Source organism: Apodemus sylvaticus, chromosome 23, assembly GCF_947179515.1.
Source record: "Apodemus sylvaticus chromosome 23, mApoSyl1.1, whole genome shotgun sequence".
NCBI classification, from domain to species: domain Eukaryota; kingdom Metazoa; phylum Chordata; class Mammalia; order Rodentia; family Muridae; genus Apodemus; species Apodemus sylvaticus.
This window is the reverse complement of record NC_067494.1, coordinates 36,862,733-36,882,951: the sequence shown is the minus strand read 5'-3', so window position 1 is coordinate 36,882,951 and position 20,219 is coordinate 36,862,733. Positions and strand designations below refer to the sequence as shown.

Below are 20,219 nucleotides of genomic sequence, written 5' to 3'. Positions count from 1 at the left end.
CATAACCTTTGGAAGAACAGTAGGTGCTCTTACTTCCTGAGCCATCTCTCCAGCCCATGAATTATTTTTGATGAGATAGTTAATAGGGTTAGGTTTTTGTCTTTTTTGGTACAGAATGCTTTATTATAAAATTGGATGTTGTGTTGAGTAATTTAAATAATATTATACTTTCACTGATGGGTTACAAAACTGGTTTCCTAAGGTATTAATGAAAATGAGCCATGTAACCATCTTCAAAAGTCAAGTATTTTTTCTAGAAGAATCTTTAGGTGAGGGGCATCTTTATTATGAAAAACGTCTAGTTAGAGTGAGATTCATTACCAGAGAAAGACGTGTCACAAGGAGAACCTTCACTGTTTGGAAAACTGGATTAGATGGGCTCTGACATCCCTTGTTATATAATGCCTTATGTTGATGTAAAGTAGCAACCGGCTCTCCCATCAATGGCAAAACTAGATAATTTATTTTTTAAAAGAATTGTCAAAATGGTTATCTTGAAGAACAATCAGACACATTACAAGAGTGGAGATAGCAGGGTGTAGACCGGGGTGTATCTGTGGGTCGAGACCCCTTTGAGGTCGACGGACTGTTTCACAGGGGTACATACCAGATATCCTGTATGTCAGATATTTACATTGTGATTCATAACAGTATAAAAATAATAGTTATGAAGTAGCGATGAAAATAATTTTATGGTTAGGGGTCACCACAGCATGAGGAATTCTAAAAGGGTTGCGTACCAGGCTGTTGGTGAAAACTCCCGTATCAGCAGGGGGAAGATGATCTCTTACAGGCTTTTGCGCATTTAATACCATGTCCCACAGGTTTCTGGCCTTTAAGAGTAAAGCGACCCTTGTGCTGAGCTTTGTACACTCTGGAACAGTTGTTTCGTATCATCACAGGCTGTTCTGGTTTCCTCTGAAGCCGACGTGAAGGCAACACACACACTCCTGTTTCCCACTCGAGCCCACGCCAGCCTATCGCTTGGTGATAGCTCTTGGCATCACCACTTCCGGTTCTCATCTGCCTCTCATTGCCTCCCAAGGATGTTCCGCACACACTGAAACACCTCCGGATTACAGTGTATGAAAAAGTGGTTTGAATATATATATATTTTAACTGTTTCCAAGAGAAGGAACTACTAAGGCATTTACTACACTTATGAGACATCCTTAAGCTAATGCAAAAAATATTCTAGCGATTTCCATCCTTAGGGGAGGTCAGTAAGTCATGGTGAAGGAAGCTTGCCCAGTCTAAACATGTATAGTGGGAGCCAGCGATTCCTCTTCAGTTCTCACTCATGTGTTTACGTTTCTCAGCCCGAGACTATTTTTGAGTCCTTCCCAGGATTCTTAAGCATAAATGCCTGTCTAATTATTTTGACGTATTCCTGCTGGGCAGTGAATATTCTGAGTTTTGTGAGGATGCAATTGTGAACACAGGGTTACGTTTTTCTTATTCCGTCTTTGTTGTTGTGTCTGTCAGTGTTATGTTCTAAGACCTACTTGATTTGATTTATGTTACCAAGTGATTTAGGGCATCAACGGACTTTTTCCAGAACTGAATGTGTGGTGCCAAGTCTCAGTCCTTTAATAGAGAAGCAACTTGGATTCCCAGGTTTCTTAATCTATTTTAAAATAAACTCTTTGTTAAAATCTTGTGTGCTGGTGATAAAGGGATAGATGACCACATATGGGTTTTTTTTAATATGCTTTCTTATTTTGCAGAATATGACATTATGAACAGGAGCGAGACATCTGGGTTACAAAGCAAGTATAGACAAGCTAGAGATGCAGTGACTATTCCTCAAAATCAGAATCCAAAAGCTGTCTAGGTCATCTAGAGGTCAAATTAGCATTTGTGTGGTGGTTATTTTTTTTTCTAGTGAACAAAACCTTTTCCTTCCTATGTTTCAGCTCAAAAATAGGAAAATAGCTTCCTAAGCAGAATCCAGCCGCTGAGGTATTTGTTGGGACTCTCAAAATCTTTTGAAATTATTTCTTTTTTTATTGGATATATTCTTTATTTACATCTCAAATGTTATCACCTTTCCCAGTTTCTCCCCCCTCCTAGATAGACCCTATCCCATCCTCCGCACCCCCACTTTTATGGGGGTCTACTTCCATGAGGGGTCCTCCACCCATGCCACTCCCACCTCCCTGCCTTTGATTCCCCTACACTGGGGCATCTATCAAGCCTTCATAGGACCAAGGACCTCTCCTCCCATTGATGCCTGACAAGGCCATCCTCTGCTGCATATGCAGCTGGAGCCATGTGTACTCCTTGGCTGATAGCTTAGTCCCTGGGAGCTCTGGGGGATCTAGTTGGTTGATATTGTTGTTCTTCCTATGAGGTTGCAAACCCCTTTAACTTTTACCGTCCTTTCTCTAACTCCTCCGTCGGGGACCCCATGCTCAGTCCAATGGTTGGCTGTGAGCATCCAACTCTGTATTTGTAAGACTCTGGCAGGGCCTCTCTGGAGACGACCATATCAGGCTCCTTTCAGCAAGCATTGCAATTTCTAGAAATGAGTGGGGCATAGTTTTCTTTTCTGAGAAAGATTCTTGTACTACTTTGTAGATGGTAAGAAATTTGGAGAGGAAGAGTGAAGTTCTCAGGGTCCAAAAAGTTTCTTCTAGTCCGACATTTCTGTTGTTATTCAGCCTGTTGTCCTCTGTGAAAACATCAGCACTGTTTACAATAAAATCACCAAAAGGGAGCTAACTATTTTGGGTGTCAGTTCACACAGGAGAAAAATATAAACAGATCTTAACAAAAATCTCAGGAGTTTTGTTAATAATTAATAGGCCACAAGGAGCTCTCAGTAGATGCCTGAGAAGATATTGAAATTAACCCCTAGCTCTGAGAATCTCAACGTAACAAACCTTTATTTCTTTTCCACACGGAATGGATAAGAAATCCAGGCAGCGTGCCAGTTGGTGAGAAGGGGAGGGATCCCAGCTACGGTGTCCCTCAAGGATATGGTCTGAGGCAAACTCTGCCATCTTGTGGCACCATCTTGTCAGTAAGTGACCTCAAGGGTTTGCCCTTGAGGGAAGAGAGTAGGTAGCAGGCTAGCCTTCTCTGAACTGTAAGTGACATGTGACCTCTAGATAACCCAGACAGCTTTCGGATTCTGATTTTGAGGAACAGTCTCTGCATCTTTAGCTTGTCTATCCATTCCTGTTCATAATGTCACATTCTGCGCAAAAAATTGCATATTCAAAAAACCCCTGTATGTGGTCGTCTTTCCCTTGATTGCCAGCACACATGACTTTAACACTCTTCCTCTGTCGCCTGTAATCTTATTTTTTGAGACAGGATGTCTCATTGAACCTAGGGGTCCAGTTCTGGCTAGATTGGCTATAGGGCTCCCAGGATCGGCCTGTGTCTTGCCCCCACCTCTATCCCCAGTGCTGGGTTTACAGTTGAATGTTACCAGGTCTTGCTTGTCCATGAGTTCTGGGGATAGAACGCAGGTCTTAACACTGTGTGGCCATCACTTCACAAACTGAGCCAACTAGGTGAGCTCCCATAACCTAAATGTCTACATCCCTGGAAGCCATCTCACAGACATGCAAACATTTGGATTAAAAAGTAACTGCAATGGGAAATATTTAGACTTTATCTTCACTGAAATACATGTAAAACTTTAGGGACATGATTAATGAATTTTGGTGGGAAATTCATGATTCAAAAGTATCTACTGAGATGCTAGAAATAATAAGACTCAGTATACGAAAATTAGAGCAATAGCAAAACAGCAAAGTCAAGAAAGAATAACTGTAATAGAGGCAGAAATCAATGAGAAAGCTATGGAGAAAATTAAAATCAACAAAAGCTGGTTTTCTGAAAAAATGAAATAAAATAGAACTCCAGCAAGGTTAATGAGGAGGAAATAAAACACAAATGAAACTTTCCAGCTGCAATTCATAATTTTCCAAGCATTCAACTTAGAATCATTAACTTTAAAAGTCACATTTGGATGTGGGTTAAAAGTAAAGTAAACCAAATAATACATGTATTGATTAATCTAATATGGACACATTGCCCACCAGTCTAGCATCTGAGAATCTATTCTGAAACACACACACCCACAGACACACACACAGACACACACACACACACACAGCACACTAAAATCTTGTCTTTTTGCAAGTATTAGTAAAAGTCAAAATTCTAATCAAAATTAAATTATATCTCTATCTATCTATCTATCTATCTATCTATCTATCTATCTATCCATCCATCCATCGATCCATCCATCCATCCATCCATCCATCCAGGGGTTGGAGAGATGGCTCAGCTGTTAAGAACACTGACTGCTCTTCCAGAGGTCCTGAGTTCAATTCTCAGCAACCACATGGTGGCTCACAACCATCTGTAATGGGATCTGATGCCCTCTTCTGGTGTGTCTGAAGATAGCCACAGTGTACTTGCATACATAAAATAAACAAATAAAATCTACTTAAAAAAATATATATCCAGGAAATCAGAGAAAATTATTGACCCTATAACCTTCCCAGGTATAACTTACTTAGTATTTAAAAAAATATTATGCCATGCAAAGCTAATTGTCCGAGTTTAAAATTCAGAATCACACAACTGGGAAAACCAATCAGGTTTTGGAGCCTGCAGCTTCCATCTACTGTGACGCTGCCTTTCTCCAGCTTGTCTGTCTGACACAAGAGCAAGCATAGCGCTTAGCACAGAACTCATTCCTCATTAATAACAGCCAAAGCTGTTCTTCATTCTGTCTGAAGGGCATCCTTAGAATATCTGGACTTTGAAATTAAGTTCGGCATTCACTAGAGGAATTGGTCTTTTTCAGAGGCAAAGTCTTATAAGTGGTAATGTGGGGTAGGTTTGAACCTGAGAATTTGAAGGGAGGAAGGAAAGGAAGGAAGGAAAGAAGGAAGGGAGGGAGGGAAGGAAGGAGGGAGGGAGGATGAATGGAAGGAAGGAAGGAAGGAAGAAAGGAAGGAGTCTTATGAACCCAACGGAAGTCCCATATGCTAAGCTGGGTACAGTGGCCCATGCCTAAAGTCCCAAATACTGAGAAAGCTGACTCAGAAAGAATCCCTTGAGGCTATGAGTTCCAGACCAGTCTGAGCAACATTTAGAGACTCTATATAAAGAAGATTTTTTAAAAAAATCCCATGAGTTTGAATCTGTAAGATCATACAAATTGCAATTGAACACATCCGAACTTTAATACCTTGGGCATAGAGGAAAAACAAAATTTTTAAAAATACTCTGTGACTTTTACCTTTGAGGTTAAAATGAAATTAGGGAGGGCAAAGAGGAAGAGTTCGTCATAGGTTAAAAGCAGGTTGGTGGGCGCGGGGAGACAGGGAGGGCGGGGCAAGTGGGCGTGCACACCAGAGTAAAGGGCAAAGGCGGTGGGTGGGCGACAGGAAACTGCAGGGACCACAGGAAGCCAGGTGGAAAATGAACCCAGTTGTGGCTTTACCCAATTGCAAACCAGAATAAACCAACCCGTAGACAAATGGAAAATCTCACCCGGCAGCGGCTGCTGAGAGCAGAAAACACATGCATACAGGAGGGGGAGGGGAGGCGGGTGTCCAGCAGTAGCTGCCCTGCGCTGTCTGCTTACAGTGCCTGTGTTAATTTTCTGAGACTTGGACTCAGAACGGTAGCCAAATCCAAAAGAGAAAAGAACAAATCCTTTCTTCAGAAATAAACAAAAAAATTGCACTTTTACAGTTTTTTCTATTTCTTGGTTTGTGGTTCTAAGTATTTTGGAAGGTGCCATCTTAAACTCAAATCCGTGTGAACTCAATTTCAAGGGGCCTCCTCTTAGTCCCTGTGATAAATGCTGTACTTACATGTGTTGCCCACTAGGTGTCTCTTTTCATACACGTTATGACGGCAGAAAGCTATGCTGTGCCTCAAGGCATTTGCTCACACAGATTTATTTTTATTTATTTATTTATTTATTTATTTATTTATTTATTTATTTATTTATTTATTTTTAAGATGTGAAGAATGACTTTTGTTATTGGACTAGTCCATCCTGAAGGACAAAAGGGTCTCTTAGCTCTTACTTTAGTACTTATGAGACACAAGCACACGTATGGCAGCAAATACAAATCTTAGATCCCCGCACTGAGGATGCTGGGAGAGCGGGAAGATGGAGACGGTAGACTTCATAGCCTGCCTGGTTAGGATTTCAGCTAGGAGTTCAACCCCACTGTTCTTAAGTGAGATCCCTGAAAGGACATTTGATACCAGAATAATCCATGTTTGGCTCTCTAGTGTCTCCTAGGAGTTTATGTTCTCCCGACAAAAATCCTTCATTCTATCCCCTGAGCCCACATGTAGCCCTCTGGATAAGCATCTAACTATGGGCCTTGCTGGGTACCTTATCAATAAATTGCTTGCCTACCTTTACTTATTCCAAACCAGAGGTAAAGTTTACATAAATCAATATATATATTTATTAGCCTCCTCTGTATGTCTGAGTGGACTCATTGGCGTCATCCATTTGTAAGAGTGTGTTGACATTTACTGCTCACAGAAAACTCAAGTTTACTGCAAAGAAAGGGAAAAGGCAGAGAACATTGAAGGAGACAGCAATGGGCCCGAAGTCTAAGGCCTGAGTATTAATTCTGGCGTTCTAACCAGCTAAGGTTAATCCTGAGATTCGCTGGAGAAAAACCAATTCCATCATTTTCGGTCAAATTTGAAATAAGCCTTATTAAATATTAAATAGTGACCAAGAGATGGATTTTGGTCAAGACAACTCCCTGGAATTTCCCAGCTGAGTGGGAAGGGGCTTTATTGTTTCAGGGGGTTATTAAGACAAAGCTACTTTCCCATGAGGCTGTTGTTCTATTCCAAGAACTACAACTCCCAGCATTCCAGGAGGCTACCTGGTCCTTGGGCAGGGGGGGTTTGCAGGTTAATTTTGGGCATTACATTAACTCTGAAAATTGGTTAGTGGTAGGTGTCACTAAAGGGGTGTCTTCACTGCCATACTTGTAGGGGATGTCACCATACAGCTTTGCAGTGTCACACTTGTACGGGATGTCACCATACAGCTTTGCAGTGAGGTCCGGCAAAAGACTAAGAGCGCCTGCCAGATGTCTTTCCAACCCATTCTTGACTAAGGAGGCCCTTCCCCTGACACACAGATTTAGCTCTGCATGGGCTTCCTTACTAACAGGCACCGGAACCTGCTTTTGCACAGCTACAGAGCTCATTCAAGGGGAGAAAAGAACTAACCAGACAAAAGAGGAATTCTGGTTTCAACAGCAGAGTATGCATGGAAGACAGGGGTTGATTTTACATTAGTTTTCCCTCAGGTACAGAAGCTTCTGCTACACAGGGACTATTCATCGTGGTGAAAGGCTGTGGAGTCAAATGATAGTAAGCAAGTCTGAACTAAACTGATTGGCTACCCCAGAGCATGCGCACACTGCCGCGATTTCACCAAGAAAGAAACAAACGGACAAACTCTCTTCTACCGGGAGAAAATACGAGGGCTACTCCTGTAGAGGAACAGGGGCTGGGATGTAAAGAAAAGTAACATTATATGCCATGTTTGGCTCGTCTGCTTTTGTCTCCAAAGGCTGCAGTGAAATAAACCGAGTGCTACTTAGCACTCTACCACGGTAGGAATAAGAGGGAATCGTGGGAGAGTCTTTAGTGGGACTAAGAATTGGTCACATGTTTGTGGGCTATGCTTTCTGTGACCTTGCCATGGTTTTGAGCTCTATTTCGTATGCAATGTAGAGCACAGGCCAAATATAATCCTTTAAAGACACGCCTCGAGTCCCCACCCTCTCATAGTGGACTTCAACATACAGTAAGTTTGGGTCTTTGTGTGTCTGAGTCCCTTGGATCTAAAGTCAGGAAAGAAAACGCAGAGTTACCTTCAGGTTGCATGCATTGGTGAACAAGGACTCCCAGTAGGGTATGTTTGTGTGCATTGGAGTGTATATATGCATGTAGTCTAGGGTTTGAATATGCATATTCTTTTGAGAGATGTTTATGTAAGTAATTGCAGAATTGAGTATTTACACCCATTAGATTACTGGTCTACCCCACACACTAGTGAAAAGGATAACCAGGCTCCAACTCTGGGGAGTAGTGGAAGCTTCTGCTGGGGTGGGATCGGTGGCAGGTACCCTGTTGTTCCAGCCTATAGGTGTGCTGTGTAGGTATAGACTTTAACCTTTGAGTTTAGAGTTCTAGAAGCCTGCAGAAAAGCAAGAGTTACCAGTGGCTAAGCAACCTGGAGGTGCCTCCTGCCTCCCGGAAGACCATGGCCAACAGTTACTTGTGCTAGGTATTGGTAGATCCTGTCAGGGGACAACAGAGGAGGCTTGCTCGGATCTCTTTCAGCTACCTATTTTATTTTTACTCTGGTGACACGGTCTGCAGGGAACAAAGTTTGACACAGTGTAGGAAGGGTTTTCTCTCACGTATGTGAGATCCCTGTACCGGAGCCTTGATTGTCAGGGCTGACAGTGTGTGAGAGAGAGAACACATGGAGAAGGCAGGAAGAGCCTGTCAGTCTCTTCAGATGATGTGTCCCAGGATTCTAATGGTGTTGAACACGAAGTAATTTTAAGCATCACAGTTTTTCTGTTTTATAAAAAAGTCCGTGATTCTCATAGCCATCTGTCAATTCCTCTCCACAGTGGAGAGAATGGAGGCAAAGCCCTGCAAAGGGAATGGAGGACAGAAAACCAAAAAGGAGAATTTCCTGAAGAAAAATGACTTGAAATCAGACTGACAGAGGTGAAATTAAAAATCCAGAAAAAGAAGAAGAAACAGGAAACCATTTGTATAAAGCCGCTTTGGTTTCTATCAGTTTCCTGGAGAATCAATCCCAAATGACCCGCGGCCGTGCATATCCATTCAGATATGTCACGGATATGTCACCATGCATATCGCAATGTCAGATCACTCTGTATTTGCTTTCTTCATACCTGCTCTGGTATGACAGGAGAGACTTCATGTTAATTGGCACAACAAATGGATTATTTCATGTCCCATGCTTTTACACGGGAGCCAAGACGAGTGTTCTCTTTGCTTCCTCTGGTGCCACTCTGATGGCCGGTCAGCACCACTCGCCTGCTGACCAAATGCTCCAGGTGTCAGTCAAGGGAGAATGGTCTCTGCTCTATTAACTGCATGGTTTTGATGGCCGAGTCTTACGCCCTAAGGAGGATGGACCGCTGCCGCCATGTTTCTCCTGGTTTCCAGGTTAACAAGGGATATTGAGTTTACCTATATTCTTCTGCTTTCCTTTCTATAAATCTGCTGATTGCTCTTCTAATGCCTTATCAAATGCTGTGACGTCAGTGGGTAAATGGGTTATGAGTTAATCTGTGCTTTTAGAGGTCTTGGTTCCTCATTCTGGTCTTTTCACTTACGGCTTGGGAAAAGGAGAGTGAGCCTAGCCCTTGTTTTGCTTAAATTGGAAAATTATTTCTAAATCTCAGTTACAATCTTTTTTAGAACCTTTTTACTGTTATTGTGTGTATGTGTATCCAAGTGTACGTGTGTGCAAATGGTGTGTGTGTGCTTGTGTATGTGTGTGCATGTGTGTTTGTGCATATGGTTTATGTGTATGCATGTGTATTGCATGCATATGGTGTGTATGTGTGTGTATATATGCGTGCATATGGTGTGTGCACGTGTGCATGTTTGTACGTGCATGCATATGTCTATGCATGAAAATGCTGTGTATGCATGTCTATGTGCTTGGATATGGTGTGTATGTATGCATACATACTGTATGCATATAATATGTGTATATGTGTGCATGGGTATGTGCATGCATATGATGTGTGTATGCATGTGTACACATGTTCTTGTATGTGCGTGTGCATGTGTTTATGTATATGGTGTGTGAATCTGGACGCACGAGCACTACAGCTCTTGGGTGGAGATCAGAGACTACCTATCAGATGTCTGTTCTCTCTATCCACCATGAGATCTAATGATTAGACTATGTCATCAGGTTCATGTGGCAAATGTTTTCATGTCACTGGCCTTAGGCTCTTCTTTTTTTGACATTTGAAAGTGAGAAGCTGACAGGCAGTGGTGGCGCATGCCTTTAATCCCAGTACTTGGGAGGCAGAGGCAGGTGGATTTCTGAGTTCAAGGCCAGCCTGGTCTGCAGAGTGAGTTCTATTCTTTTATTCTCAGTTCTTATGAAATAGTGACCATATCAGTCTTCTTTAATAATCCAGTGTTTGTATTATTAGTGTTTGTATTACAGTGTTTGTATTGAAAAATAGATTCCAATTTTCTAGGCTAATATCCACTTATTAGTGAGTGCATACCATGATTAATCTTTTGAGACTGGGTTACCTCACTTAGTCTGATGTTCTCCAGCTCCATCCATTTGTCTACGAATTTCATGAACTCACTGTTTCTAATGGCTGAATAGTACTCCATTGTGTAAATATACCACATTTTTTTGTATCCATTCCTCCGTTGAGGGAAACCTGGGTTGTTTCCAGCTTCTGGCTACTACAAATAGGGCTGCTATGAACATAGTGGAGCATGTATCCTTATTACCTGCTGGGGAATCCTCTGGGTATATGCCCAGGAGTGGTATAGCAGGATCCTCCAGAAGTGATGTGCCCAGTTTTCTGAGGAACCGCCAGACTGATTTCCAGAGTGGTTGTACCAATTTGCAACCCCACCAGCAGTGGAGGAGTGTTCCTCTTTCTCCACATCTTCGCCAACATCTGCTGTCTCCTGAATTTTTAATCTTAGCCATTCTGACTGGTGTAAGGTGAAATCTCAGGGTTGTTTTGATTTGCATTTCCTTTAGCATAGAAAATTGGAATACCCAAAACATAATCTACACATTAAATGATGTACAAGAAGAATGGGGGAGTGACCTGGTTCTGGAAAGACTCAGTGTAGCAGTATAGGGCAAAACCAGAACAGGGAAGTGGGAAGGGATGGATGGAAGAACAGGGGGAGGGAAGAGGGCTTATGGGACTTTCGGGGAGTGGGGGACCAGAAAAGGGAAAATCATTTGAAATGTAAATAAAAATATATTGAATAAAAAAAGAAAATATACAATAAAAAAGAGAATAAAATTCCAAAAAAACCCAAAAAACAAAAAACAAAAACAAACAAACAAACAAACAAAAAAACAAAAATAGATCAACCATACATAGTCTTGCTCTATTTTCTGGCTTCAAAATGATGTGGGCCCACAGTTTCCAAAGCAACTAAAATACATTCGGTATCACTTGGTATAAGGAAGATGTCTGCACTTACAGCAGACTGGAAGGATTCTTCATTTGCATTTGTAAGTAAAGCCTCTGTGGTTAACTAGAGGACACCTTTGAGATGAATGGCACTTTCTAGTCTCCAGGTGCAGACCTGTCAGGAATGCTTTTCTCTTTCAAGTCACAGACTTTAAAAAAAAAAAAAAGCAGCACATGACATGGGTTTGGCTCTGCTACTTGTTGTTGGGTCTTAAGGAAGGTGACTGTCATCAGTATAACCGAGAAAAGTGTACTCTTGAGATCAGGAGTGAGGCTATCCAAAAATGTTGTGGGGAGATCCAGCTAGGGATTTTAATCAGCCCCAGAGTGTGAGAGCAGTTCCATTTGATGAAGCCTATTATCACACCTGCCTGAACCTCCTGAGTGTGCACGCATTCTGTTTGGAAGAGTAGTCTGGGATAACAAACCTATTTCTAGATAATTGCTCCCATTTCAGGTAATTGCTCCTACCTACTGCGCATTCGCTGTGCCTGAGTGCTTGCTGCAAGCTCTCTCAGTTAGCTTTCACAAAACCTCTGTGAGTTGGTTATTATTATTGTTTAACTGGTGACGTGTCCCCTAATCAGACGAATTTACAAGATGTCTACAAGTTTGTATATTTAACAAGTGATGGAGTTGAGATTCAGATATGAATATGTTCGCCTCTAGTCCACATGTTTTAGGGCACTAGGTTTATATATGTGTATGAATATATATATGTACATATACATGTATATATACATACATGTACTATACAATAATGTATATTGAACATATGAAATAACCTGGAAGCCTGGTGGATACCCAGGAACCCTAACTTGTCATATAAGTTTATATCATACATATAAAAATATGGTTTCTAGAACACTGTAAATCTCAGTAATTGTATTTAATAAATACCACAAAGATTCAATGAGTTCCATCATTAAAAAAATTACCATCAGGATTTATGAATTTTACATTTTTATCTTTTCTCCTGAGACTCAGATTATGATTCTTTTCCTCCTGGATTTTTATCCTAGAAGACAATATGTTTAGGTTTGGCCAACTATAACTAATTCTCACATCTGTGCTAAAGCATAAACATCTAAATAAAATTTAATTGAATTTTTGGTGGAATAATTATTTACAGAAATAGATTTTATATGGAGTGAGTTATTGTTCCAATTACCATTCATGAATAATTTACCAACATGAATATATTACATACTTGTGCAATAGCCACGAATACAGTGGAGAGCTATCTTGGTTGAGAACATGTTCCTTAACTACATAGATGCAGCCTCTATAACTGTGGAATACAACCATGGATGAATATAGTTCATTGTTAGGATGAAAGAATTCAAAACTAATCATAATCTTAGTGTTGATCTTTATATATGTGAAAATTTAACAAGAGTTTTCACATATGTAAAATGCATTGAACACTTTAAAAAGATTTTATTGGCATATATTGCTTATATAATAATTCCATTACGACATTGACATACTGACCGCTTTCATCCCCATTTCCCTCTCTTTCCTCCTTCTCTTCTCCTTGAACTTCCTCTTCACAGCCGGCTCCACTTCTACTTCTCTTTGGTTTTTCATTTTGGTTTGTTTGTGAACCAATGAGTTTAACTGGGGCTATTTACAGGAGCACAGATGAGAGTTATTTAAAGGAATATGGGTAACTCGCCTATGTCTACGTGTCTTAGTTAGGGTTTCACTGCTGTGAACAGACACCATGACCAATGCAAGTTTTATAAAAGACAACATTTAGTTGGGGCTGGCTTACAGGCTCAGAGGTTCAGTCCGTTATCCTCAAGGCAGGAACATGGCAGCATCCAGGCAGATATGGTGCAGGAGGTGCTGAGAGTTCTACATCTTCATCTGAAGGCTGCTAGGAGAAGACAGACTTCCAGGCAACTAGGGTGAGAGTCTTAAACCCACACCCACAGTGACACACATACTCTAATAAGGCCACACTTCCTAATAGGATCACTCCCTGGGCCAATCATATACAAACCATCACACTACGCCACTTAAGAAATTGTCTATTCATTTCCTGGAAACCATGGCCTGCCTCTAGCTCCTCTTGGAGGGCTGGGGCCTCTCTCTAGCCATTGGTAAGTAGCAATAAAAATCTCAAAGATGAGGTTGGCCTTGTGAGCTCCCTCTCTCGATGCAGGAATGTTGATGGTCTCAATCCTGTGTCTGTTTTGTGCTAAGAATCAAGAATTGTGGCTGTAGCTCCATATATATATATATATATATATATATATATATATATATATATATATATATATATATATATATATATATATATATATATATATATATATATTATACACACACACACACACATACATACATACACACACACACACACATATATATTTGTTTTGGTTTTTGGAGATGTTTTTTTTGAGACAGTGTTTCTCTGTATAGCCCTGGCTGTCCTGGAACTCACTCTGTAGACCAGGCTGGCCTCGCACTTAGAAATCCGGTGCCTCTGCCTCACAGAGTGCTGGGATTACAGGCGTGCGCCACCACTGCCCGGCTCATTAAAAATATTTTTAAAAGGTTTATTCCATCTAACACTATGACCAACATAAACAACGCCCTGTGGGGAGCGTGGGGTCAGTCGGATAGAACAGGTGGTAGAACCTATTAATGCATAGTTGTACTTGTAGCTACTTGGGAGGCTGAGGCAGGAGGACCAAGGAATGCAGAGTGAGTTTTAGGACAACCTAGTAACTTAGCAAAATCCTGTATGTGAGGGGAGGGAGGGAGGGAAGACAGAGACAGGAGGGTGAAGTGGGTGGTTGTGGGTGGGTGGGTGGGTGGGGAAAGACTTTGAATGAAAAGGAAATCTAGATTCAAATTCAGACACAAACTTTCTTTTTCTTTTCTTTTTTTTTTTTTTGAACATTTTTGTTGTTGTTTTTTGTTTTGTTTTGTTTTGCTTTTTTTTGAGGCAGGGTTTCTCTGTGTAGCCCTGGCTGTCCTGGAACTCATTCTATAGACCAGGCTGGCCTTGAACTCAGAAATCTGCCTGTCTCTGCCTCCTAAGTGCTGGGATTAAAAGTGTGTGCTACCACCGCCCAGCAAACTTTCTAATCAATTGCCTAAATTTCTCCATCTAAGAAGGGGGGTTAATAACAGTATTTTTAAAATAAGAAGCTCTGATAATTATTTCTATGTCCTGACACAGTAAAGTTAAAATCAGAGTTTGGTTACACACCATATCCTTAAGAAACACAAGAAAGCGGGCTGCTGTATTGTCATAAAGCAGAGGCCCATAAGCCTTTTAGGATGAGTAAGGAAAGCTTTCAAAGGGTTGTATTATATATTATTAACCAGTTTACGCAGCTGACCACTAACACATTCTTCCTTAAGCGATGATATGTTTTTACAGTGCAATGATTTGTGAGATTTTATGATGCGTTGGGTCATGCCTTCAGCTGTTTCTGTCATCATTTAGCTCTTGACTAGCCCCAAGAAAGGATTACAGATTAGGTACCTCCATCTCACAGATGGGAGTCTGAGGCCCCAAGCCAGACACTTACTCAGGATTTCATACAGTCAGCAATAGGCCAAATTGCCTTTACTTCTATTTTAGCCCAATCCAAAATATCTACTCTTAATGTCTATGTTATTTTTTCCCCTTTACCTAAAAGTGGTGCTGACTTCAAACTATCTTTAGCTTATGATGCATTTTCTCAATCATTGGATGCTAAAAACACATTGCTTTAGTCAATAAAATATTCATAGGAGTTTCTTTCAACATTATTATTTTACACATAAAAGCTTATTATAGAAAATAAATATGAAGGCAATAAAAATAAATGATTGGCTATTCTAGTTCCCATGGATAATCGCTGTAGGCATTTTTTTTTCCTGAAAATATATTCAGACTTATTTTCTCTTACTATATTGATATGTATCTTTAAAGATTTGTTTTTATTTGTTTTTGTGGGATGATGGGTGGCCAGTGTGTAGGTGCTTGCAGAGGCCAGCAAGGGCTTTCAATTCCCTGGAGTGGTTGTGAGCTTGCTCTACATGGATGCTGGGAAATGAACTAGAATTGTCTGCAAGAGCTGCATGTGTTCTTAACCACCGAGGTATCTCTCCATCCTTTGAAGTTATTTTTCTTGCATAAAATAATGGACTCATCCAATAGTATTTTTTTTATAAAGACACAATATGACTACGTAGCCTAGATTGGCCTGTAGCTTATGATCTTCCTGCCTCAGCCTCCAGGTTGTTGGGACCACATGTGTGCCAGTATAACTGGCAATAATTCTGTATATAGCTCAACTTATAGGGTGGTGGAGGCACAGGTCTCGAATCCCAGCACTCGGGAGGCAGAGCAAGTGGATTTCTGAGTTTGAGGCCAAGCCTTGTCTACCGAGTGAGTTGCAAGACAGTCAGAGCTACACAGAGAAACCCTGTTTTGAAAAATCAAAACCAAAACCAAAACCAAACCAAACCAAACTAAAAAACCAAATATATTTCAACACTGTTTTCATTAGCAACATGGTGCAAAAACTCTTTACTAGGTATTGTAGTGTGGAGGCAGAGCATCTTCTAAACAAGGCATAATAACATATTTGCATAAATATACCCAAATGAAACCCACTACCTTGTTTGTTAACAATAGATTAAAGTAGTAAAGATACAAATTGCAAAAAAAAAAAAAAGTGGTGGCAGTCTTCAAGTTTGGGGGACTTTTGTGGTAAGACATCAGGTTGATGGGGCGAGGGGTGTGGATCTGAGCAGGTGTCACGGGACCGGTTAGGAAATGCCCCGCTTTCAGGAGTTATCAGTGGCGCCTGAGACTTCAGCAAGCTTCTGTGTCTGAAGAAGCCAGGTTTCCTCTTCTGTTTTCATTTGCTTTTCTCAAAGCCACAGAGTGCCTTGGTTTTTTTTTTTTTTTTTTCAGGTACTCAACTACAAAGTAGGCACGTGAAAAAGACTTCTCTTGGTGCTGCGGCTGGGCCTTTCTGAGGGGTTCGCTGCATTTATGACATTTGATAATAGCAATGGTTCAATAATTCCGGGTTCTCCAAATGTCCATACTGTTCTTCACAAAGAACAAAATGTTTTCCTACTCAACCCAAACCCACAAATGCAACAAAGTATCCAAGTCACGTGTGTCATGTTCATTGCTATAAACACACTGATAATGTTCAGACAAAAAAAGGCTTATTTTATAAATTCAATTTTAAGACATTGATTCATGGAATTTGAGATTAAAACTCAATTAACGAATTATCATTATGGTGAAGTTTATCAGTCATAATGCCAATGCCTTCTTCCTCTACATAAAGAGGGATATGATTTTATAAGCAGTGTAAGCCTACACTTAACAGAAATTTTTTTTTTCTCTTTCAGCTTTTGTTTCTGGAGGTCTGACATCAATTATGGCCACGGAAGGCAATGTAAGTACCCGTGTGAGGAACCTTTGGAACACCACAGACTTTAGAAATTCCCATTTTGGTGAATAAGTAAAATACAACATGAGTTGACTTTAAGTTCCCATTCATCATCTGCTTCAGTGGAATCAAATGGCCCTGTTACCAGGTTTCCCTTTTAGAGTCTCTAAGCATCAAGAGCTCTTGGCTGTTCAGAGATCAAGGAATAAAACCATGTACTGAAGGAAAACCCTCTCTGCGCTTTAGGAAGATGACAACTAAGATACTGTGAAACTTCTTATTAACACTTATAGGACAATTTCTATTAATAACTGTACTGTAGTTATGGATTCCTTTAAAAGCTATAGCTGTCTGCCAGTAATACATATATACCTTGAGCAAGTGTATTATTATGTGTATGGGTAGACTTACACAGGACGGATGAATGAGTTTGTCATTGGGATGTGGCATTTGTCATAGAAGCGGATGTAGACTGGCACGGGGCTGTAAGTTGTGTATCTTTCAGCACATCTAATGACCTCTTGATAGGTGCAGAAGTGATACGCAGGAGCTGGAGCTACTAGTTTCTTGGGTTCCAATCCAAGCAACACACAAACTGGGCATTGTGGTGTACATCTTTACCCTGAGCACTAAGGAGGATAAGACGTTTGCAGCCAACCATTGGACCGCCATGGGGTCCCCAATGGAGGAGTTAGAGAAAGGAATGATGGACCTGAAGGGGCTTACAACCCCATAGGAAGAACAATATCAATCAACCAGTTCCCCCAAAGCTCCCAGGGACTAAACCACCAACCAAAGAGTACACATGGAGGGACCCATGGCTCCCGCCACATATGTAGCAGAGGATTGCCTTCTTGGGTATCGATAGGAGGAGAGGCCCTTGGTCCTGTGAAGGCTCGATGTCCCAGTGTAGGGGAATTCGAAGGTGGGAAGGTGGGAGTGGATGGGTGGGTAGGGGTGCACCCTCATAAAAGCAGGGGAAGGGGGATGGAGAATGGGATAGGGGATTTTGGGGGGACTAGAAAAGGGGACATTTGAAATGTAAATAAAGAAAATATCCAATCAAATAAACAAAACTCCATAAAAGATCAATACCAAAAAAAAAAAAAAAGATGAAGATAATGATCTCTACCTCATAGGAATGTTACAAGGATTGAAAACATAATACACAGTGTTCAAAAGGTTAATTGACAATAAATAGTGGTTACAGTTTTAAAAAAAGTTCACTATGTAGTCATCTTTGGCTACATTGTAAGTTCTAGGCTAGCCCAGGATGTATGGAACCCTGCCTGAAAAAAATAAAAAAGATTTATCAGAAGAAGGGAGCTTAGACTTGGTGCCAAACTGGGCATATGAGTGTAGTTTCCAAGGCAAGTTGGAGTTGTAGTGAATGGGGAAGGAGTCCCTTGGTCAGTTTCTGGAGGCTGGGTCTCCCTAATAGGCAGGAAGGGTATCTGGTAAAATCTCTGCTTGGCTTCCTGATCACTTCATGTCCCAGACATACAGCAAGGAGCATCCTTTACATCTGATCTAGTTCTAAATAGTAGGAAAAGCTTGCCATGAGAACTTGTGGAAACACTGACAGGCAGGGCAGGAAACCAAAAATGAAAACAGAGTATAGTCGGGTGTGTACTGTCACGCTCGTAGAGTCACCTTTTAAAATGAAGGCGAGGGAGAGGTGGTCACTGGACACAATGGATGGGCATTTTTGATTCCAGAAATGTAAGTCCAGTGGTAGTGGAAGAATTTTGCCAGCATCTGAAAGAGTGTGAACTGTACAGGATGTTACCAGAAGGTTCTACGCTGAAGGGTAAAAGCAAACGAACATCTCAGGAACGGAGAGGAAGGTTCAGGAGGTCAGAGTAGCTAAAGTTTATGAGAATATAAAAGTTTAGTTGTGTTTTTTTTAATGTGTGTGTGTGTACGCACACACGGACATGCATGATTGTGTGTCTGTGTTTGTGCAGGTAGGCAGGTACACCCATGTCAGTGGGTCAGAGAACAAGTTGAAGACGTCAGTTTTCTCCCTCTGTTTTGTAAGTTCTGGGGATACAGTTCAGTTTACTAGCCTTTGGTGCAAGTGCCTTTACCTGCTGTGCTGTCCTTTAGCTCTTAATCTTCTACTCTGGAGTTTGTTTATTCACGTGTGTGTGTGTGTGTGTGTGTGTGTGTGTGTATGCATACACTGGCACATATTCAAGGTGTGCAATGGAAGCCAGTGGACAGTTTCCTCTAGGGGGTTCTTCTTCCGCCTACCACTTAGGTCCTCCGGATTGGTGGTTAGGCTCCGTAGCAACCGCCTTTAGCTGCTGAGCCATCCTTCCAGCCCTCAAAGTCTGTGAAAATTGTAAAAATGCGTGTGCCTATAGGCATATGCAAGTGTGTTATACAGTCAGAGAAATGGGAAAAACCCGAAAGTGTTGTCAGGGCCTTCAGTGACAACGTGGTCCTGTCTTTGCTTTAATTTCTTGCACTGAAAGAATAATTTTTCAGCAGGGATAAATGTGTCTTAGGTGTGTAAGAGGAATGGGATGCTAAGGTCACGAGAGGGCATCTAACCAGGAACTATCCCCTGAAGTTTAGAAAGAAGAAAAAACATTACGCATTCTCTCTCCTACATGGGCCCTCGCCGATGAGACTTAAATGTATTTGTGGGTGTGAGTGTGCATGTAGGCCCTGAGACTAGACAAAAGATGAGAAAGGGAAAGGTGTGGAGGAGGGGGGAAATGATAAGACACAGAACAGGAAAGAAGAAAGGAAGGGAGGAAGTAGGGGTGGGGCGGGGGAGGGGAAATGAGTTCAAAGTGGGGAGGGGGTGGGGAGAAGAGAGTCGGGAGGAAGGGCAAGGAGAAACAGAATTTGAAGGTTCCACAACCCAATGTAATTGTATATATACTAATTAAAAATAAAAATAAAAGATACCCATTGAATAACCACTCAGAATCTATTATCCGTTGGGGTCTGTGTTAGGCAAGAACTAGAGATTTAATTACCTTCAGAGAAATGTGGTGGTTTGGATGAAAATGGCTTCATAGGCTCACAGGGAGGGCTGTTATTGGAAAAGATGAGGGTGTGGGCTTTAAAGTTTCAGAAACTTAAAGCCCGGCCCAGGGGATCACACTCTCTCTCTAACTGCTGCCTGCTGGCCCAGCTGTAGAGCTCTTAGCAACCTCTCCAGCGCCATGCCTGCCCGTGCACGTGTTGCCACCCCCCACCCTCCTACTTCCCCACCCCCCGTCCCCCCCATCCCCCAACCCCCCCCACCCCCGTGATAATGGACAGGAAACTGTAAGGCAGCCCTGGATAGATGTTTTCTTTTATAACGGTTGTCATGACCATGGTGTCTCTTCTCAGCAACAGAAGCTCCAGTAAAGACAGATAAATTAAGACGGTCACGTCTTTAGAAACTATTTCTCAGAAGTTAGAGGAAAATGACAGATGGGAGTAGCAGGTCCCCTGTGTCATCTGTATGACCTCTGACCTGGAGCCATCACCACAGCAGCATGTGACCCACTTCCCTAGGTCCTGAGCA

At 41.5% G+C, this 20,219-nt stretch overlaps 1 protein-coding gene across 4 annotated transcripts in view; it reads left to right on the top strand.

Moving 5' to 3' along the window:
* Positions 1 to 20,219, top strand: part of Ipcef1 (interaction protein for cytohesin exchange factors 1) — a 152,403-nt gene that overhangs the window by 42,561 nt on the left and 89,623 nt on the right. For all 4 annotated transcript variants that reach the window (XM_052169904.1, XM_052169903.1, XM_052169902.1 and 1 more), the window contains exon 3: positions 16,647 to 16,693. In XM_052169904.1, coding sequence (XP_052025864.1) covers positions 16,676 to 16,693 — 18 coding nt within the window. In that variant the 5' untranslated portion in view covers positions 16,647 to 16,675. The remainder of the gene's footprint in view (positions 1 to 16,646; positions 16,694 to 20,219) is intronic.